The following is a 23,755-nucleotide window of genomic DNA, read 5'->3' on the forward strand; positions in this document are numbered from 1 at the left end:
CGGACCCTCAAACTAGTTAGAAAGGGGGTGTCCACCTTCTCCTCCTTCTTCCCCTCCTCTCAGTATGCCGCAATTTCTCTGCTCTCTCCTGAGCTGAGCTGTGCTGTAATTGTGGGATATGGGAGCGCTCGGGTGGACAGCTGTCAGGGGAAGATAAAGAGGGTTTCTGCGGGTGTTGGGGAAAGGGCTGCATCTGATGAAGGGCCCTGCTGCAGAAACCCCACCGGCTGAATTACCTGGTCGCTTTATAATTGTGTGAGAGGTGGCGCTTCCAGCGGCTCTGTCATTACTCAAGCTGGCCCGTCCCGGCACGCCACGGCCCAGCGAGGAATCTTCCTGCCTGCTTCCTTCCCTCCTACAGTCCTCCTTTTTCCATCCTGCGCTTCTGTCCTCCTCTGTTCTCTTGTTCTCTTTCGTCTTGAGGTTGGTGTGGAGCTGTGAGGGCCACTGGTTGAGGGGAAAACCATTACCTCTCATCAATCCCCCAGATCTCCTTGGGGTGCGTGCTATTGTTATGGTGACCTGCTATAGTGGCTTTTTTGCGCATTCTGAACTTTTATTCTTTTTCTTTTTTTTTTTGTCACAATGGGGTCTACTTTACCACAGAGTATTTAGTGTAGCTTTGGATAAATGGTTGAGGTATGTGTGTGAAGGGCAAGGAGCGTGCTAATGACTGTGAAGACTTCATTATTGCACTGTGTCAAGGATATGGGAGTTTGCTTCTGCAATGAAATAAAAAAATGAAAAAGGTAACAAATTTGTGAGTATTCTTAAATACAGGTCCTGGATTTTTTTTTGTTTTTTTTGGTATATGCTGAGTTAACATCTTGCTGTTCTGATCATTTTCTTTCATGTTTTCTCTGTTTAAATTTAGCGTTTTTGAGTTAACAATTGTCAATTCTGACTTATTTGGTATGGATTCAACAAGGTACTGGAAATATTTTTTCGAAATTTTGGCTTGATACCATACTGCAGATTTATCTGCTGCACATCCATAATGTGAGTGTTTTCTTTCAACACATCCCAAAGGTGTTCTATTGGATTGAGTTCTGGTGACTGTGGAGGCCATTTGAGTGCAGTGAACTCATTGTCATGTTCAAGGAACCAGTCTGAGATGATTCACGCTTATGACATGTTATCCTTATGACCACGTTATGCGCTTTTCCTGCTAGAAGTATCCATCAGAATAGAGGATGGACATGGTCAGCAACAATACTCAGATAGGCTGTGGCATTGACATGATGCTCAATTTGGTTCTAATGGGCCCAAACTGTGCCAAGAAAATATCCCCTACACCTTTACACCACCATCAGCAGCCTGAACCAGTCATAAAAGGCAGGATGGAGCCATACTGGATGGAGCCATGTTGTTGCCACCATCCGAATGTCGCAGCAGAAACTGAGACTCATCAGACCAGGCAATGTTTTTCCAATATTCTATTGTTCAATTTTGGTGAGCCTGTGTGAATTAGCTTCAGTTTCCTGTTTTTAGCGAACAGATGTGGTCTTCTGCTGCTGTAGCCCATCTGCCTAAAGGTGCTATGCATTCAGAGATGCTCTTCTGCATACCTCGGTTGTAACGAGTGGTTATTTTGAGTTACGTTGCCTTTCTATCAGCTGGAACCAGTTTGGCCATTCTTCTCTGACCTCTGGCATCAACAAGGCATTTGCGCTGCCATTTACTGTTAAACCTTAATTTATTTTTACTTGCATCAGAAAATAAGTGCAATCTGCTTATTGTGTTCATACAGTATTGCACAACGATGCTGGTGCTCTTGAATGGGCTACTGGTAAGGTTAGGGACAGGTATGGGTAGGTTTGAGATTGGGTAAGGGTGAGGCATGGGTCAAGAGTGTAATTATAAATGTAATTACCGAAATAGTTTACAGATATAACTTCGAAGACAGTTTTAAAAATATTAGTTCAATGTAAAAGCATGTATGTACATCATTAATGCATTGTACTAAATGTTAAATTACCTAGTAATTAAGGCCAAGGTAAAAAATGGTAACAATGGTAGCAAAAAATGGTAGCAAACTCATTATAGTATATTGAAAATAATAGTTTGTCGCTCAATTTTGAACAGTTTTTTTTTTTTTTTTAGTTTTTTTTCCTATTTTTTTATTCTGTAGCAGAAATAAGCTTTCACAAGGTTCTTTATAAAGAACACGTCTTACCTATTCAGTCATAATCAAAGTCTTACTGTATGCCTCCACATTGTTTTTTTCAGACTAAACAAGGACAGCACCCTCACCTTCCTGTGCTCTTCATGAAAGCCCTTGTCTCTGTCACACCAGGGTAAAAAGCTTGTCATTTAGATAAGATAATCAACATGCTTCAAGGGTAATTTGCAGCACAGAGAAAAGAAAGAATACATGGTAATTACATGGAAAGCCTAGCAGTAAGAGTCTGTGGAAGAGCCTATAATTTTCTCTTTAGAGGTTTTTTCAAGGGCCATTTGCTCTAATGCTGTTTTAACTGATGACTTCGGAAGTTAATCTAATTAAGGAGCTGATGCTTCAGGTCTTTTTTTAAGTTTTATTGCTTTTTACCCACTTAGTTTTATGTTTAAAATACAGAGAGAGATTGAGTAAGAGGGAGAGAGAGAGCGAGAAACAAACCTTGGTGTACATAAAATCATCTTGATTTCGTGATGTTCAAATCTCAAAAAAGATCTCCCTTACATGTCAATATCATTTTTTTCCCTTGGGATCTTAAGTGAAGCTGAATATTATTAATAATTTGTGACTAATGGACATTAAAGCATAAAAAAATGGAAACTTGTATGTTTTCAACAAAATATCAGTAGAAATAGTAAATAAGTCACTATAATTACACAAGTTCTGATTCTCAAATCTGATTGGCTGAGAGGTTAAGTGCACAATTTGATTCTCAAAGGGAACCTTGGATATTAAGACTGTGTATTAAGTCCCAATATAAAATGTAAATGATGTGTCTTCATGATGTATGTAGAAAAAAATAAACATGGAAGAAAAAAATCCACATTATCTAATACATAATTTGGATTATAAGAGTCACTATTATTTTCGATGATATTACTCCATTGGACCCCTACACTCAAACATTATTTTTGCTGCTTGTTCAAACTATTTTAAATGAGCTGAATTACCTTAATTCTTGAGTTTTAATTATTGGGGGGGGGGGGGGGGGGGGGGGGGCTTCATATAATCAATCTGTTTACATCTGTAAAAACAGTTAAGTCACTTTGGTGCATTTCTCACTACACTATTTACATTTGCACAACAGTTAATGCATTTCTTAAAACAATTAGCCATTTGTGCACATCACAGTAGCAGTTTCTCATTCATTACAACAAATTTCAAATGCTTTTGGACATGCATCAATTGCTTTCATACAACTCTCTGCTGTTTTATAACATTATCATTTGCTTATGTCATGTCAGTCAAAATGAACTAAACCTGTGAATGCTGAATAGTCATTCCATATAAAAGCAATAGTCCTCATTTCATTACTTGAGTCATTACATACAAAAATGTTGAACTAGTTGTCAAAATCTGTCAAGCTATTTTTTTTTAAAAAAGTTTATTTATTTGTTTATTTTTTTAATTCCTGAAAATGTCTTCTAAATTGAACATTTCATGAATGATTTACAGTGTGTGTTTTAGGTTCGGTTCCAATATGTACTGCATCATTTTTTACAGTTGTGCACAGCTTTACCCAAAGGGGGTTTATGTTTGTTGTAAATAAGGGTGTATTCATTCATTTGCGCAATGCTGGGAATTAATTACAGTAGCAAAGAGCATATGCAGTCAAAATGTGAAACATACATTATCAGTGTCTTGTACTCAGATACCTCACTAAATACTGCGATGTCTAACTTTACTGTAGTTTTCAAATGGCTGTGCAAATAGTATAGAGCTGTCTTGAGCATTTTCAAGAAGTGTAACCAAAATCTGACTTTTTTTGCATTGAAAAAAATTTACAGAGTAAACTATCATAATGAAAACATGACAAAGCCATTTGACTATCTTGTTCATAAACAATGGTGTCTGGACATTTCATCAGATGACACTGACACTTTCATTGACATGAATACTTGATTTTGTGGAATGAGCAAATTTTGAGCAAGTGACACGCTTTTGCAGGTAATCCACTAGGTTTTGCAGTTTGTACTAATTGTTTAGATAAATTCATTAACTTTTGTGCAAATGTAAATAGTGTTGTGAGAAATGCACTAAAGTGATTGAGAAAAACTGTGAGTAAGGCACAGCTACTGGAAGATCTGTAGAAATGTATAAGTGGTTTCCTTAAATTAAATGCTGCATTGTTGGTGTTTTATATAGTCCACACACTCTTAAATATCAAGTGAAACCACACAATGTGGCATCATGTTAGTGTTTTATTGAATGTGTTGTGCTGTGGTAAAGCAACAGGCAGCACAAGTATCTCATTGAGAACATTTATTTGGCACTACCCTATGATCTAAAATAAATGTGCATTTTTTTAAATAACATAAATCTAATTTAAAGGATATTTTACTACATATTTCAATAAAAGACATATGTAAGGACAAATGTTATGTTTAGCCATAAAATCGTGTAATACCAGAGGTTCTGGTTATGTTACTCTGTGATTGTTTCTTATTTGTTTCCAAACTTGTGAAGTTGATCTGTTGTATAAATGCAATAAGTAGATGCATGAAGAGTCTCCTTAAATTTGGTCATATTGTGTGAGCAAATGGAATCTTTCTTACTGTTTGATGTTTGTTTATCATCTGTAGGCTGTCTACAATCTCTTTCCCATCAGACTTTGTCCAATCTTGTTTTCCTTCTCTGTTGACCTCATAAATGTGTATTTGTCACTGATTTGCTTGTATCCCTGGTGCACATCTCTGAAATATGTATTTCTCAGATGCATGTCACTGATATATACCAGACTGAGCAGATAAACATGCATCTTTATTACGTGTCAAACATGAAATAGTATCTCATATATGTGCAACTGATGTTTATGTGTGTTTGTGTTTCTGTATCCACAGAAGGAGGAACATGTGAGGTGATCGCAGCACACCGATGTTGCAACAAGAACCGTATTGAGGAACGTTCCCAGACGGTCAAGTGTTCATGTTTACCAGGAAAAGTGGCTGGCACGACACGAAACAAACCCTCCTGTGTAGACGGTAGGAATCCAGATATTAAAAAGCATCTCCTTGGGCAAAGGAAAAATCACCTCACCAAAAATTCAGCAACATTTATGTGAAAATAATGCGTTTAAAAAAAAAAATCGGTGGATGTTCTGTGAAAATTAAAAAGCATTTTTCCATTAAATATATCATAATGTGCATCAGCCTATTATTATTAGGTCTATCAAGTTTTAAATTGTACTTTAAACTTTAATAAATGCACAGTTGCCATTTAAGTCTAAAATGTATAAATATGGCATGGCAAAACTAACTGCATATAATAGACGCTTTCCTGTATGGCAACAACAACAAAAATGAATGCTGATGCAAATTGCGTAGATCACAACCTCATTATTGTGTGTTTTTCTTTCTGAACTTGCAGCAGGTGTAAAGGTGTTTTCACAGAATTCCTATGTGAGCTTTTGGACTATGCAAAAGCGAGTGCCCATTATGAGTTTAGACAAGCATAATTTGGAATAACAGACGTTCAAAGCGTTCCTCAGATGACATTTCGCTTCAGCTGTCACCTTGACGTGATTTTAGAGGATTTATTCAAATTGGATGCAAATGCCATGGGGCACACACATGACCTCTCCACTAAATCAAGATAACCCTCTGAAAATGAATAAATAAACAAATACTTAGAATACATGTACAGTACGTACATGCACATTTGTGTCATGATTAGAGCTCCTCTAATCTTTAAGCCTGAGGCTGAAGATGTCCATGGCAGATGCAGTATATATTCATAATTATATACAGTCAATTTTATTACGTATTTGGTGACCCAGACATATTTATTAAATGGCTGTCTGGAATACTTGATTCAGAATGATCAGACACAACATTCCGATGAATGTTATTCTGAGATAACAACCGCTAAAACTAATAGCACAGGCTCATTCAAATATATTACCCTGACCATCAATGAACACATTCACATCCATGTTTTTGACAGTTTTGTGCCTATTTGTGACAAAATAATACATTGTTTATTTTATGCTCCATTCATCCATTTTTGTTTTTGTCAGATTTGCCTTTAATTTAAGAATTAATGAACTATTATGGCCAAGAACAATGTTTTGTGTTCTAAAACCCTCTGCTTAACAGCTTTGGAGGTACTTAATCCCTTACATGTTTAACAGGGAAGGATATCTAATTGCTGCTAGTGCATAAAACATATTTTTACATTTTTTCTTCCATAGTTACTTTTCCCAATGATTAAATGTATAAAAAAAACCCAGCAACAGGCCTACATGTATTATTCTGTCGAGAGCGAATGGCTAGCATGGCCCACTTTATTCAAAACCATTATAATCTATTGAGTGTGCTCTACCTCAGAGCAAAACAGTACTTGTCATTGTAATGATTGAAATGGCCAATCAGATCAAAGAATGCAAGGTTTACTGTTCACAGAGTACATATAGAGCTCGTGCAGTATGGATAGTTCTAGCTAAATGCTTTTAATGTTTGAAGAATGCGAGTTGATTAATACCGCAATCTTTGCAAAAAAATGATTATGATGGTTAAAATAAGATAAAAAAACAAACAGAAATATTCAGGGATGGCAACTACCAATCATCATTGTCAATTTTCTGTCATTTGAATTTTATTCTTACATCAATAATTCATAAGAGACAGAGTGAATGTTTGCATTTTATGAAAAGCTAATAGTAGACTTAAGGGATCATGGATGCATAATCACAATAAACAAAGGTTTAGTTTGATGATGCTGTGACTGAGTTTGTAAGCATGGAAGATGTCAGTTCATAAGTGAGCTAAAGCATTCAAAACTTACCATAATGATGCCACCTAGCAGAGTAAGGTTGAAAGCTGTTGAAGCGAAACAAGACTGCTGAATAAATTTGCTGATGATTACGCAGCACACAAGTGCTTTTAATGTCACAGTCCGCCCCTTTTGGTCATGACCATGTGTGAAAGAAGCAGCGATGTTTCATCATTTTAAATACATTTTAGGGTTCTGTTTTTATTCATTCATTTATTTATTTTATTTTCGGCTTAGTCCCTTTATTAATCTGGGGTCGCCACAGAGGAATGAACCGCCAATTAATCCAGCATATGTTTTACGCAGCGGATGCCCTTCCGGCCACAACCCATCACTGGAAAACCCACTCATTCACACACTCATACACTACGGTCAACTTTAGCAAATAATTCTCCTATACCACCTGTCTTTGGGGGACTTGTGGGGGAAACCGATGCACCCGGAGGACACCAATACAAGGAGAACAGGCAAACTCCACACAGAAATGCTAACTGACCCAGCCGAGACTTGAATCAGCGACCTTCTTGCTGTGAGGCGAACATGCTACCCACTGCGCCACCGCGTCACCCTCTGCTATGAAACACACCATAATTCTTGTATTGCTTTCCAAATTTATATAATGTATATAGGGATGCAACGATTAACCGATTTCACTACCTACCGCTCTTTAATTCATCATGGTTAAATAATCGTAAATGCTACTCAACACCGTGTTTCTGCATGAAATTAGACTGACGCAACTAAACAAAGTTGTGCCAACTGTGCGCTAGTTTGAAGTTCCAAGGTTGTACATCGAGGCTAATAGACACACACACACACACACACTGGGTTAACTATGGCTGAGGCTATTAACTAAGAGCCATTCACATATCACTTCTTTTGCTTGCGCAAGATTGTTATTTCCAATGGAGGTGCACAGCTTGCACGTGGTTATTGGAAGCTTTCCAGGCACACCTAGTTGAAAGAATGCCGCAAGCGCACCACAAGTCATGTAACAAAAACTGACCAGTATGCTTAATACTTTGTTTGGAATATACATATTTCTAATCCAAAGACAAAAAAATCAAAAGATGAAAATACCAAACAAATCTGTAATATAGTTGATCAAAAGTGCGACGCACTTTCAGCGACGCAGTGGCGTAGTAGGTAGTGCTGTTACCTCACAGCAAAAAGGTCGCTGGGTCGCTGATTCGATCCTTAGCTCACTTGTTGTTTCTATGTGGAGTTTGCATGTTCTCCCTGCGTTCACGTGGGTTTCCTCCGGGTGCTCCGGTTTCCCCCACAGTCCAGAGACATGCGGTACAGGTGAATTTAGGCTAAATTGTCCGTAGTGTATGTGTGAATGTGTGTGTGGATGTTTCCCAGAGACGGGTTGGGGTTGGAAGGGCATCCACTGCGTAAAAATGCGCTGGATTAGTTGCCAGTTCATTCCTCTGTGGTGACCCCGAATTAATAAAGGGACTAAGCCGTCAAGAAAATGAATGAATGAATGAAAAGTGCCTTTCAGACAGAGGTTCAGCTGCATTTGTTCACTTTGAAAAAGGAACTACTTAGCTAATACGATGCTTAGATTTACATTAAACAAATATTATTTTGCTATTTATTCCTATTTTTATTTAATTATTAATTTATACATTTTTCTGTCATTTATTTTCAGTGTAAAAGTATTACTTATGTTTAAATGCCAAATCTTTTTTCACTTGTTTTAAGTCCAAAGAGAAATTGGCGATTGTTTGTTTTTACTCTTATTTTGTGTTGTATTAATTGGTTAGTGAGCAGCAATAAATAACACTTTAAAATATGAGAAGTTTTCATGTGATTTTCTAAACTAGTAGTTTGAAATAAATTAATGCAGAAGAACAATCTTGATATCCATGAAACTGTGATTTGTCCTCAGACTATAATCGTGCAACCAAAATCTAAAATCGATGCATCCCTAAATGTATATAATAAAAATAATAAAAAAAATGTTTGTATAAAGGACCTGATTTGGTGTTTTAAACATCTTTTAAGATAAAGTTGTAAATGTTTCATGGTTGCTCGGTGTAATGAAAATATTTTAAATAAGCACTAAACATTGCATTTTAAGCTGCATTACACTTCTGTCATTTTAGTGCATGAAAACCCCTTCTTTCATCTTTGATCCATAAATATAAATGTGTATATAGAAAAACAAAAACCTGCCTTCAAAAGCAACAGTAAATTAGTATTGCACTTGAGTTCCCTTCCACCAGTAGAATACAAATCTGCTAACCTTTGAAAGGTCATTTTTTAACGCAGCATCACTTTTCTTTGTACATTCCTCCAAAGTCTGTTTTCCAGTTTGTGAATTCCACACTTTGTCTTTGAATAGTATTTTATTTTTTTCAATACAGCGATTTTTACCGCCCTGTTCCACAACAGATCGCACTGAATGGCAGGCTCTGGGTGGTACGCTGCTCTTCACAGCATACTGATGTGATCTGTGTAATAGCATAAAGAAAGATTCACACTTCATGCCTCTATGAGCGTGTCCTGCAGGGAGGGCAGCGTCCCGCACATCTGCTGTATCGATCAAGCCAGGCAGCTTGTTATGTGGCCAGGTGAGATAAAGAGTGAAGCTGACAGACCACTGGGCAGTGATGTGTGACTGACCGGATGAGCACACAATCTGCATATGCTTACACATATGAGTCAAAAACATGCCTGTAGAGTGGATGTACATTTAGACTATAATTGTCATATCTTAATTATATTTTATCAAACAAGTACTGTAGTTATTAGCAGTTTTTATTATAATTTGTAAGTGCACACTTGAAGTGTGACATCTTTAGACTTACAGTATAGGCATATTTTATGTATTTATTTGTAAATAATTTTTTTCTGTTTGCCCACCACGATGAGGCAATCGTATTATATTGATATTAGTACTCAGGCTTTTTTATATTTCTCTCTAATTATGATTTTTCTGTTCAGGTTGAGACCGAGTTGTATTTATAGGTATGGTCATTAGAACATTACAAAAATAACAAATCTAAGACTTTTGCACTGTACTGTAAATCAGTGGTTCTCAAAGTGGGGGTCGGGACCCCCCGAGCGGTCATGGGACAGTAAAGGGGGGGTCGCCTGGTGATTTTCTAAAAATCTATTTATTTTTATTATACCATAAGAATTACCTTATTTTATCCATAACCTACTAAAGAGAACAAATAGTTGTTTATAGTTACTATATACTATATATTTACTATAGTAGCTTATTAGCTTAGTTACTGTTTTTTTTGGATTGCGACCCCTGGGGTAATCACATTATATTAAAGACACAGCAATAGCAGCAGGATGAATTTATAACACCATTAATGGCACAAAAAAATTAAACAAAGAATAGACTTGGGTCTATGGTGTGCAAGGTTTCTGTATTTAGGACCACCTCATTTGGGGGTCACGAGACACTGGCATTGTCATTTTAGGGGGCGCAGGGTGAAAAGTTTGGGAACCCTTGCTTTAAGTAACCTTACGAGCGTCATCTTTAGGGTTGTCAAAAATGTTATTAGTTTATGAATGTTTATTAATGCGTAGCTGATCAGGTGATTCATGCACAGCCATTGAATTTAAAATCTTACGCTGAGACCTATAAAAAAAAATATATATAAATCAGAAGCATTATTTTTCTAATTAAAACTAATATTAATAATTAAGAGCAATGACAATCAGACAATTTAAGTTGTATAAACAATAGTCTACTTCATACTTAAAAGTAGGGTTTAAACTTAGGCCCAATCCCAATTCTACCTTTGTACCCCTACTCCTACCCCTTGGCCCTTAAAATCGAGTGTGAAGGGGAAGGGCTTCAAGATTTACCCCTAAGAAATGGGACATCACTACAGCACCTGCTCAAGTCATCATGTCATCATGATCTCTTGCTTCATATGAGATTTTAGACTGTCGCCACTGCTTTTTTTTTTGGTTTTTTTTTTGGTATTTGTCTTCAGGAAATCACTGAAGGCATATATCATGTTATCATAACAATCCAATGTGGCAATAAGATCATAACTATACTGCACATTTACACAGTAGCCATTTCATCTATGTAAACACACAAAAACAACATTATAGCAAACACTGTAAAAAGGTAATTCCCAGCCACAAAACTGCTCTGAAAGGGTTTTCGAGTGTCAGGATGTTATGGGACTACTATACAGGATTTATTATTATGGATTATAGATTGCAAAATTTAGCCGGTTTTACTTTTTAGCGTTTTTTTTTTTTTTTTTTTTAATGCATGACAGTAAAAAACAAACGACATTATAAATATATTAAAACATGTTCTTGTTAGTTGTAAAAATTCGGAATAATGACAAAAAAACTAATTTGTGGGTCTCCTTACTTCCGGGTGCCACTATCCTGCCATTGTGGCTGGTGTATTCTGGAAATTTTTCTTACCCCTTGGTTTTGAGTGTGGTCCTGAAAAATTTCCGTTCTAAGGGGTATCTACCCCTTCCCCTTAGCCCTGCGCCTTCAAGCTAAAGAGAATTAGGACACTCCTACCCTTTCTAATTAATAATCAAGTAATAAGCTGGAAAACTGGTACTTAAAGTGAATGTTCAACATCAAATCTAAGACTAATTTTACCAAAGTAGACATTTAAAGTAATGTTTGATGGACTGCATCAGGGTTGGTGCATACACCTGACTGTAAAGAAGAGCTACAAAACAAAACAACACTGTTGTGTTCAGTATTATTATGGCAATATAATATGAGTTGCATAATAGTAATACTACAACTACTACTACTACTAATAATAATAATAATGTAAGAATGGATTTTAACTTCTTAACTACAGCGATTTAAACTGTAGTTTTGCTAAATGACTAAAAAGTTATCAGTATGATTGTGAAAAACTATACATTTCTAGAAATCAGTTGATGGTAAATCAAAAGTAATTCACCAATACTCGAAAAAGAAATGACTTAATCATAATAATTTGCTATGGTTAAAGTTTAATTAGTTGAAAAAAAAACTGTATAAATGATAAAACATAAAATTATAAAACATGTGATGTTAAATGTAGCCAGCTTAAATGTAAATAAAATTAACTGACATTTAGAGAGGGGGTGGGAGGGGGTGAGCAGAGTTTAAGACCCAAAGAGAGAGCTAGATAGCAATAGCCAGGGAAGAAAGGCTCTAGAGCAGGAAAAAGTGCAGAGCAGGAAAAGAGAAACAGCAAAGTTTACCACTTATTTTGTATGTTCCTTGACCATGTGATCAAAGCCCAAATACTGAGACATACAAACTGACCACACAGTAAAACCCACACACATAATAACCTGGCTGTCATACATTAGCTATTTTGCTACTGCATGTAAACAAATGCATATCATAATTTACATTCCTTCAATAATAATAATAATAATAATAAAAATTAGTGTTGAGTACCGAAACCAGTACAGTATGTAACCGGTATGCACCAAACCAAATCAGCAAATGAATTTCGCTGCCTAATTTCAGTGTTTTCCACTGCTGCTGCGACAAGGATGCATAAAGCATCAAGGGGTACATCAAAGGAAAACGTAGGTACATGTTGTCACACCATCTCTAAATATTTAGTTCTAAACAACTTTAAGGGATACGGACATCATTGGCAATGTTAGGTGTTAGTTATTGTTGCTTGGTAAAAGCATAATGCAAATCTTAAATTCATGCTAACAAACAAATAATCAAAAGATATATATATATATATATATATATATATATATTAATGCAAATCAATTAAATTATATAAAATATGAATTCATATATACGTTATACTTCAATTAAATTGTTCATTTAAAATACAATATACATATTTTGTCAAATAAAATATTTTTCTAGAGTCATCCACCACAATTTTGTGGGTCAAAAGAATCAGTTGAGGCACCATTTTGGCACTGGTACCGCTTTAAAAGTATCGATTTAGCACCAATATCGAAATAACGCAAAACGTTATCCAACCCTAATAATAATAATAAGTGTGCTGCTAGCTGACATTCAGTTCCAATACTACTTATATTAAACAAAATCTAAAGAAAATATTTCATTTTATGGTATTTAATTTTTAGACTATTAAGAATAATAAAACAAGAAATGCAAATTGCACTCTAGTCTTTGTTTTTTGTTGTTTGATGCCACGTTGATTTGCATTACTGTTTATTGTCTGAAGACTAACCGTGATTCAAGTCCAGCCTTTGTTTAAACCAGCAAAATATTATTATTCATCAGAGTAATACATGCAAACAGCTGCAGGAGTGTTTGAGCATATATGCTTATTTATGAAGCCTTGCTGTGTTTCTTCACCAAGAAATGGAGACAACTGAGTGATTATACAGTTATGGAGGAAGTTTCCTTCCCTCATGTGTGCTCCGGCCTGAATATACGCTCATCTCCTGCTTGATAATAATACTGTCTTCATGAGTAACGACTGTGTCGGCTGAGCCTGACGGAGACCTGAGGGAGGACCTGCGGGGACGCACTCAAACACACTGCTGCTGTCACACACATACACACACACACACACACACACACACACATACACACACACACTTAGTCACCACCCCTCTCTCTCTGTTTCACATACACACGCTCACACAATTTGTGTCGCCCTACTAAAATCTGTCAGCGAGCGCGCATGGGGTTCACATCCTTCACACGTGCCAAAGAGAGAGTGGCTAAATTTGGAGAGGCGTCGTCCTCCTGTCATCTGACTTTTTAGAAGTCGTTTAGGCAAAGTTATTAACGAAAAAACACAAACATGCTATCTCCTTCTGTCTCCACCTAAAGGGTAAACACACAACACAATATGAAGTTCTTTGTACCGGAAAACATTACAAAAACAACATAACAAAAATATTTAATTGAAACAGGCAGAAGTGAAAGATATTAGCTATTTTAGTTTAATGTGCTACTTTTAGTTGCATTTATAGTAAATTTCAGTCATTTCTAGGTTAATTGTTCTGTTTTGGAAGAGTTTGTAGCACAGTTTTTTCTTATATCAACTATCATATCATGTGATATTACATTTTCTAATGTGTCTAAATCATTCTAAAGCATCCCCCCCCCCCCCTCAAGGGTTACTCAAGCTATTGCACATTTTAATTTAGATTAAAACCATGTTACCCTGAAGACTGATGTTTTGTGTGCCATTTTTTTTCTTTTTTTTTTCTTTTTTTTGTTATAGTGCAATTAAAAAGGGCAGGGAGGAAAAATATTAGCTACTTTAGTTTAGTGTGCTAATTTTAGCCATTTTAGTGTTACATTTTTGTAATTTCTTGCTTTAAATTGATTTTTTCTAGTTTGCTGTCTGGTTTAAGAGGGGTTAGGTGCTTTTTTTCTAGCATCTGCTGTATCTTATTGTCACAATCAGCAGTGAACTAGCAGTTGTAGATTGCTGGAGAACTACAAATCCCATCATTCACCTTACACACACACCAGTTCCAGTTCTCTCCCTGATTGCACACACACCGCTGAAAGCTCATCATGGACTGATTACCAGGACTATAAATACACCTCACATTCACACACACACAGTGCTGAGTCTTGTTCCCCTGTAACATTTCTTGTAGTTTCCTTTCCTTGTCCTTTTGGGGTTAATTTTTCGTTAATTTTTTTGTGTTGTTTTGCTGTCTGTCCCGACCATTCACTAGTGGTGGGCAAAGCAAGGCTTCAGGAAACATTGAAACATTCAAAGCAAATGTGTCGAAGCTTTAAAACGTTTCGAAACCCATCGCTATAGTGACACCTGGTGATATTTTTTATGTATTGCTCTAGAATAGCTTCAGCAAAAACAGAGTTATGCAAATTGAGGTATTAAACCCCACGTCGTAGAGTTGAGACTTTAAGCGGTTTCGTGGAGCGGTGAGAGTTCCAGACTAGCATGTCAAGATAATGGATTCGAATCCAGGGTGATGCAGCTGTAAATGTTAGTTTTTAAATGCTCTGTTCTTGTAAAATGTTTTGTTTTAACATTGGTCTGGCATATGTAAATACATTTGTGATAAAATATGTCTTGTTTTGGTCAGAAAAAGGTAACATTAATAAAATACATCAAGTCATAATGTTAGAGTATTTGTACTAATCGAGACTCGAACTCAGGCTGTTTGCAACACAGTTACTCTGTGCACACGCATGGTCCACTGGAGATGAAAGATTTTTTCAGACCCTTTTAGTCAAATGTAGATTTGCCAGGTCTCAAAACGCTTCTGAAATGCAATCACATGACCTGGTGTTTTAAAAGTCACGTGTTTCAGATCATAATTCGGTGCAGTGTTTCGAAACACTTGCGATTCGGGATCTCGATCCTGTGTCGAAACTTCAGTTTCATGACAGCCATCTTTACCATTCGCCTGCTTTGCTGACTACACTTCTGAATTACCCTCATGTTACTGTTTGTTCCTGTTTGAACATTGCCTGCCTGACTAAGCTATTAATGATAAATTAATGATACACATATAATGTGTATTAATGTTTTTTTTTTTTTTTTTCATGTTACTCTAGCTATTGCATATTATATGTTAAACCTTTTCTTCCTTGATGGGTTAGGTAAATGAAAGAAATATTAGATTTGCTTTGCTGAAAAACTTGAAATTAAATTTTATAGTGATCACACACAGTAGCTTAATTAGTTGCATGCGCTGATTTAAGCTACTTTAATGTCAAATCTCATTTTTTTAAATGTCTAATGCTGGTTTTGTTGTGCTTCACTGTTCTGTTGGCTGGAATTAGAGGGACTTTTTTCTGCCATCAGCTATATTCCACTTTGTCCATAATGAGAAATCTTCCTAAACCTATGGATACAAGTTTCCAACTTGCTAAATAATTTTTTTTCTGTGGAATAAAACAGGAACTCAAATCAAATTTCTAAGTTAATATTTTGCAATTCTAAGTTTATATTTCATAATTTCTCCCAAAATTGTGAAAATAAATGAGAATAGTGAGATGTAAATGTAACATTTACATGCATGCAAATCTGTATTAACCTTAGCATTTTTAATATTGTCTCAGCAGTGTTTGTTTCTGTATGTGTCAGAAATCAGACATCAATTATAACCATACTGTCATAAACATTTTCTAATACACAAATTATTTAGTTTTAAACAAAATATAGATTTTGTGTAGTTTTTTTTTTTTTTTTTTTTTTTATCAGAGCCTCTTTTTCCACATTACAAACCTACTTGAATCAAAGCTCTCCAGGGGAAGAAGCTTCGTTCACTTATAATTACCACTTATTTTTACCTGAAGGGTAAACAAACAAAAAAAATACGTTTTCCGCACTGAAAATCCCTTAATATGTTTAATTTGAGCAAGTGGTGAAGACATATATCATCTAATTTGATGTTAGATTGGAGAATGATTGTTTTGGGAGATGCATAACTGTGTGTGCATAGACTGTGGCACAGTTAGTGGCAGTGTGCTGTCAGATTATCCCAGCATGGGAATTGATTATTAACTTTGACAAGGAGAACTACGTCCCAGTTATGTCAGGCCAAAGAAGACTCTTGGTAAAAAACATTGCTCTTAACATGTCAGATGTGGGGCTTATTCAACACATACACACATGAGGTCATTCACAGATGTTAGGATTAAATGAAGCAGCTTTAGACTGTAGTTTTGTGGGGTCAGAAGAATAAAAAAAAACACTTGTTCTTTTGTAAATGCTAACACTGTGTGAGAGTCTACTGTTGATTCTGTTTTTCATTTATTCTGTTCTTTTCAAGCTGTTTTCTGTTCATTCCACATCTCTGTACTGCATGCATACACACTGTATTTCCATAAGCAGCAGTGATGTAGAATGAGCCCTTCTGTTTGGCTGCAGGCCGTTAATGCTGAGCATGACAGGTTGTCATGGTGCATTTGATAGAAGCCCTGCGGAACACACACAGAGATACACTTCAAAAGTAGAAAATGGCTTCATAAACATAGCTGATAAACATACCCACTCAAAAAAAAGTGAGATTATGAAAAGCCAGGCTCACCGAAAAGATGAAACTCCACCTACATTTCTGGAAAATCTGTCCACAAGTGGTGCTATAAGCAAAATATTTTGTTCAATGCAAATGCTAGCTCAATAATCAGTGCAGTGTTGTGAATAAAATATACTCCTTTGTGTAAAAACGTTTGCAAAACAATATGTTTGAAGCATGTTTCACAGCAGTTTCAAAGTGATTTCCAGTCCATGGTGCTTCACAAAATCTTGCTGGTGCTTCTTTTTGACTACACTGTTAAAAAAAAAAATACTGTCAAATTTACTGTAACTTACTGGCAATTTTGTTTGCCAATAAGACTGTAAATTTAAAACATGCTGTAAATTAATAATTACAATTTACTGTAGATTTTTACAGTAACTTACTAGCAATTTTGGTTGCCAATATGTAAAATATGCATTGTAAATTAATAATTACAATTGTGATTATTTATTTACAGTTTGCTTGTAAATTTAAAATTGCCAGTGTAAATGAAGCTTTACAGTCTATGTTGGCGATAGGGAGATTTTTTTTTGTGTACCCTGGTATTTCAGAAATCCGATGATTGCTAAGTGGTGTTAAATGAGAGTTCTGCAGTCTGACATTTGGTTGTAAGACTATATAGTAATATTCAACAAAATATCTGAAGCAAACCATAAAAGTATAAAGTATAAGCAATAATGTGATCGTATTTTTATTTTATCCTCAGACTACTAAGAATCAGGAAATGCAAACTGAATGTTTTTTCGTTGTTTGATACCATGTTGATTTGCATTGCTGTATATATACATTGTATATTACATTGCTGTATATTGCACTACTGTATACCAGAACTTATATTTCATTTTAAAGGCCTATTTGTATTGTGACATGGCCAATTGCCAAGTTATTTGCAAAATTTTGATCAATATTCTCAATACTGGCAATTAGATGTGTGAGCCTAGACTGGTATTACAGTTTGGTTTGGTTATGATTATCATGTCATCAATTGGGTTCAATTTGATATCTCCGTGCATCATGGTGCATTGACGATGCTTTCTATACACAATTTTATAGAATAAATATATATATTTTAATATAGTATTTGTAATTATTTTTTTGTCCTTTACTACGAGCAGTCAGATATATAAACTGCTCCTTTAAAAACTCATGTACATGCACAGAACAACATGAGCATTTATAGCAAATAAACAAACGTAAATATCCTGCTAACTTTATGAGTGTAGTTTAGCAAGTTCTTTCACCCCTATGATTGGTCTCACGCTCACCCACCAGAAAGTGCTGTGATTGGCTCTAACACGATGAGTGACATTGATAGATAGCAGCGGTGATCACAGCTGGTCTGCGAGAGATACTGTGAAGAAAACCCGCTCTGCTGACACACGCTCGTGTCTGTAGCCAGAAGTATCGCTGTAACAGCCGAGAGAAGAGGAAAAGTCATGCCCACAGGTCAAAGACCACAGTGAGAGAGACAGAGAGAGAGAGAGAGAAATGGAGTTTACTTTCATTCTCTCAATCGGAGTGAAACAGAGCTTCTGCTGTCAGTAAAAGACTGTCCAGCAAACACACACACAGTGAATTGTGCAGAGTTTCTGTGTTTTTAAGTAGTTGCAGTGTTTTAATTACACGCACTCGTCTCATTTGCCATACTAAGCTACCGCAACATTGCGCATATAAGATAAATGACGTCAGTTCGTAATAACTGGTTATGATTATCACTAAACAGATACCAAATTGTCCATGTCTGCATCATGGTGCACCGAAGAAACTTTTTGACTACCCACTGTGCCACTGTGATGCCCCGATCCTTAAATATTGGAATCAATCTTTTTTATGTTTTTTTTCAGTGAGTGGTCACTGGTTTTAGATTAATAGTAATATCGATAGAGCCGCATTGTATATAAATATGTACTTAAATAGGAACAAAAAATGGGAACTTTAATATTGTTTCTCTGTATCTATGCTAATGGATTAGTGTTTGCTCACAGCCTCACACTTTCAAAGCACAGTGCACAGTGCATACACACCTAGTGCAGGTTTAAAACTAGAGCACAAGGCTGTGGTCATCATGACTAAATGAAAAAGTAGCAAAATGTGGAGTTATTTTACTCCAGTTAATGATGACGAGCCTTCGTGTGACAGTGTTATATAGCCAAATTTGATCTGTAATTATAATAAATGTAAACATGAATTATATTTATTGTATTTTATTTAATTGAAGAATTGGTATCAATGTGGTCAATACTTCTCTTGAAATACTTGATACTGGATCATAAAGAAACTAATTGGTGTTGCCCATCCCTAGTGGCAATGTTGTTCGTGGTTCTACAGTATATGTATTACAGCAGTTCAGAAATTAAATGTCAGATGAGTGGCGCTAGAAGGTTTTATGAAATGAACTCACAGCGTGACTTTACCTTATTATTGCAGCTGTCACATTTGCAGCAATTTATCTCAGTTGTGTAATTGCAAGACCTCATGTCAAAACTGCTCATTTATTTCCGTAGCCACTTTATGCATCACAGTTGTGACCTTTCCTCACAAATGCAAGTGTACAGTATGTCCCAAAATGCGGCTCTCAGCATTTTATCTCACACCTGGAAAACCATTGCCTCAAGGTTGTGACCATATTTAATAATTGAAACATTAGATTGAAAACCCATTGAAATATTTTCTTAACGATGAAGATGATGTTTTGAGGCAAGATGATTGTGGAACTACTTGATTTATTGGTGGCTGATAATGAAGAGCTTTATGATAATTATGACAGTCATATCAAAAAGGTTAAAAAGAGGGAGTTGTTAAGGAGTAGAAATGCAAATCAATTAAGTTTAGTGAGTTTTATTTTACTTTGTCAACTTGTATATCAGGTTTTTTTTTTTTTTTTTTTTTTTCATTAAGCAACATCTAATACCAGGGAGTGATTTTGAAAGTTTATTCTTCTCATCAACTGTTTAAATCAATTGGGTACAAATGCCATTAAAAAAAAAAAAAAAGTAAATACTAGTAGTGGGAACAAAATTCATTCCAATGAGTCTATATGCTCAAAAAGGTTAATATTTGATCAAGTGAAATTCCATGACACTAGGACTAGAGTGAGACAGTGTTCATTTTGTCAATCTTTTGTCAGCAATGCGCCTTTTATTCATTAAATGAGCATATCTGACTGAAAACTCAGAAATCTCATCTGATGATTAAACAGCACATTATTGTTGTTGAAATAAGACAAGACTAAAATGTAGGAAAAAGGATAAAAACTCTCAAACATTATTTTTTTATTGTAATCATTCAGTGACTTTATGCAGCAGACCTGTAAAGTGTTTGCTTGACAATTTGATAGGCAAACTTAACATTGGGGTAAGCACACCAGGTGAGTTACTGAGCAAGTTTGCAAGGTTAAAAGTAAAACAAACATACACTTACTTGTTTACAAATCATGCACTATGGATAAAGCATATTAAGGTCATTACATATTATTATTGTGCAAGAAACATCTCAAAAATATTCACTGTTATAATCCGCCCCCGTAATATATTTTTTTGGAAACAAAAGTTTTATTGCCTCTGCTATCAGCTGTGACTTCATCATAATTGTTACTTTGCATCTGATGATATTAACACTTCAGAATCAAAATTGTGCACTACATGATTTTTGTCCAAATAGACACTATCTAGAATCAGACCCCTGCTTCTTAAGAAGTAACAACAAAATCCAAATGACTGATGTTAAAAACAAAAGAATATCATTTGAAAAATTTTGGAAATTGGTAATCATTGACTTCCACAGTATTTTTTTCTAGTATGGATGACACATAGTTACAAGTTTTCAACATTCCTCGCCTTATTTTTTCATGTTTAACAGGGTTGTGGGAATTCATAGAAGTTTAGAACCACTTGAGAGAACAAGATTATGTAACTAAAGAAAAAAAAAACTGTGACTCACAAGATTTTAAGTGGGTTACCAGCAAGAGTCAAATTTGTTGTTTTTACATAGCATAATTTATGTGTTGAGAATTGTCTGTGCCTATAAATAATTAGCAATTACTTTTTTGTGCGCTTGTTGATAGCTGTAGATGGTTTACTGCACAGTGAGTCACTTTACGAAGCAGACCTGTCTAGTTTCTTTTTGTGTTATGTCATGTTCTTGGAGCACACCAGGTGAGCTACTAATTTTACTATGGTAAAAAAACATACATATAGTTACTAGTTTACAAATCATGCGCTATAGTAAAAGCATATTAAGGTCATTGCATACCGTAGTATTGTACAAGAAACATCTCAAAAATGGGTTACACAGTGTCGCAGAGGGTAGCATGTTTGCCTCAGAGCAAGAAGGTTGCTGGTTTGAGCCTTGACTGGGTCAGTTGGGGTTTCTGTGTGGAGTTTACATGCTCTCCTTGTGTTTGCTTTGGTTTCCTCCGGGTGCTCCGGTTTCCCCCATAAGTCCAAAGGCATGTGGTATAGATGAATTGTGTAGGCTAAAATTGTTCGTAGTGTATGTGTGTGAATGAGTGTGTAAGGGCATCCGCTGTGTAAAAAAGACATGTGCTGGATAAGCTGGCGGTTCATTCTGCTGTGGCGACCCCAAATTAATAAATGGACTAAGCCGAATAAAAAATTGAATGAATGAATGACTTCTCAAAAATGGTCATTGTTCTTTGATAATCTGCCCCTGTAATTATAGTTTGTGTGGGAACGAACGCTGCCTGTTGCAATAGTATTGCCTGTGGATACAATTTCACCTGCAATCTGCTGTGAAATGTATGTATGGGTAATTTTTAACAGTATTTTAATGAGCTGAGGTTGTATATGTTGAATAAAGGCTCAACACTGCTTCATACACAAACCTAATCATGAGCAGTGACACGTGACGCTATAAAAACCAGCAAGGGCATTCCTGGATGCAAGCTTTTTAATTACCTTTATGTGTAACTTCATAATTACAACTACGCCACTGACATAATGTTTCCACATTTGCATACTCCGTCTGTTTGTTTAGTCGCAATTAAACTTTGCCCCAGTTCTGGAGATTAATTGCATATTTATGGTGTCATTCGCTTCTCACCTTAATAGTGATGTTTTAATGTAGCGTTTAGTGTTGATCAGAGGCAGAAGCGGTATTGTGACTGCTAGGCGTCCATTGGAAGTCTAAAATAATGAACATCAGTGGCTCCCTGTGTGGACGGAGCTGTCAGGATCCATGAGTGCACAGTCCTGTGAGCACCTGTGCAGAAGAACTCGAAAAATGCTCTACCTGTGAGTGTGGAGCCCGCAGAGAGGAGAGGGTCAGCATTATAGCAACTATGCACCAATAAACACGGCTGTTCGGTTTTCCACTTGCTTGCTCTTTCTATGTCTGCCTCACGCTGTTTCTAACTGAAGGCAGTTTCTGTCTTAGAGTATTAAAAAGATAGTGAGGTAATTGTGATTTTTAACTTTACAACTTTTGGTAACACTTTACTTAAGCAGGGTCTTCATAAGTCTGTCATAAAATCTTTATAATCATGACATAACATGAATATAAAAGTTTTTATTCATATTCATTAAGTGTCATCTCCTCAGTTACGTTCATTTAAATGCAATGGTGACATTATTTGTGATGTTTTGTTACAAAGCATGTCTTTTTTTTGTCATGACAACTTGACATTACCGAGACAACATAACTTGTCATAAATCTGTCATAAACATAAGGTTTATGTCATTAGGCCATTACAGTTCAAGATTTTTTTATAAAAACATCATTAATATTTTTCTTGACCTCAACTACACTTACCGGCCACTTTATTAGGTACACCTTAATAGTGCAGGGTTAGACCTCCTTTTGCCTTTAGAGCTGCCTTAACCATTCAAGGCATAGATTTAACAAGATACTGGAAACATTCCTCTGAGATGTTGGTCCATATTGACATGATAACATCACGCAGTTGCTGCAGATTTGTCAGCTGCACATCCATGATGCAAATGTCTCGTTCTACCACTTCCCAAAGATACTCTATTGTATTGAGATATGATGACTGTGGAGGTCATTTGAGTACAGTGAACTCATAGTCATTTTAAAGAAACTAGTCTGAGATGATTCACGTTTTAGGACATGGTGCATTATCCTGCTGGAAGTAGCCATCAGAAGATTTCTACCCTGTGGTCATAAAGGGATGGACATGATCAGCAAGAATACTCAGGTAGGCTGTGGCATTGACATGGTAGTCAACTGGTTATAATGGGCAAAAAGTGTGACAGGAAATGATGCCCCTCAGCAATACATCACCACCAGCATCCTGAACCATTGATACAAGGCAGAATGGATCCATGCTTTCATACTGTTGACGACAAATCTAACCCTACCATCCGAATGTCGCAGCAGAAATTGAAAGTGATCAGACTAGGCAACATTTTTCCAATCTTCTATTGTCCAGTTTTGGTGAGCCTTTGCAGATTGTAGCCTCAGTTTCCTGTTGTTAGCTGACAGAAGTGGCACTTGGTGTGATCTTTTGTTGCTGTAGCCCATCTGCCTCAAGGTTTGACGTGTTATGTGTTCAGAGATGCTCTTCTGCATACCTCGGTTGTAACGAGTGCTTGTTACCTTTTTATCAGCTTGAACCAGTCTGGCCATTCTCCTCTGACCTCTGGCATCAACAAGGCATTAACGCCCACAGAACTGCCATTCACTGGAAATTTTTCTCTTTTTCGGACCATTATCTGTAAACCCTAGAGATGGTTGTGCGTAAAAATCCCTGTAAATCAACAGTTTCTGAAATACTCAGACCAGCCTGTCTGGCACCAACAACCATGCCATGTTCAAAGTCAGTTAAATCACCTTTCTTTCCCATTCTGATGCG

The 23,755-nt window shown here is 36.1% G+C and overlaps 1 protein-coding gene across 7 annotated transcripts in view; it reads left to right on the forward strand.

Annotated features, from left to right (window-relative positions):
• Positions 1-23,755, forward strand: part of tafa1b (TAFA chemokine like family member 1b) — a 421,887-nt gene that overhangs the window by 338,125 nt on the left and 60,007 nt on the right. For all 7 annotated transcript variants that reach the window (XR_011017210.2, XR_012387115.1, XR_011017209.2 and 4 more), the window contains one exon: positions 5,020-5,160. Coding sequence is in view for 3 of the 7 variants with exons in the window: in XM_073916604.1 (XP_073772705.1) it covers positions 5,020-5,160 (141 nt within the window). In the remaining 4 variants the exon portion in view is untranslated. The remainder of the gene's footprint in view (positions 1-5,019; positions 5,161-23,755) is intronic.

The sequence above is a fragment of the Danio rerio genome, chromosome 11 (assembly GCF_049306965.1).
Source record: "Danio rerio strain Tuebingen ecotype United States chromosome 11, GRCz12tu, whole genome shotgun sequence".
NCBI lineage: Eukaryota > Metazoa > Chordata > Actinopteri > Cypriniformes > Danionidae > Danio > Danio rerio.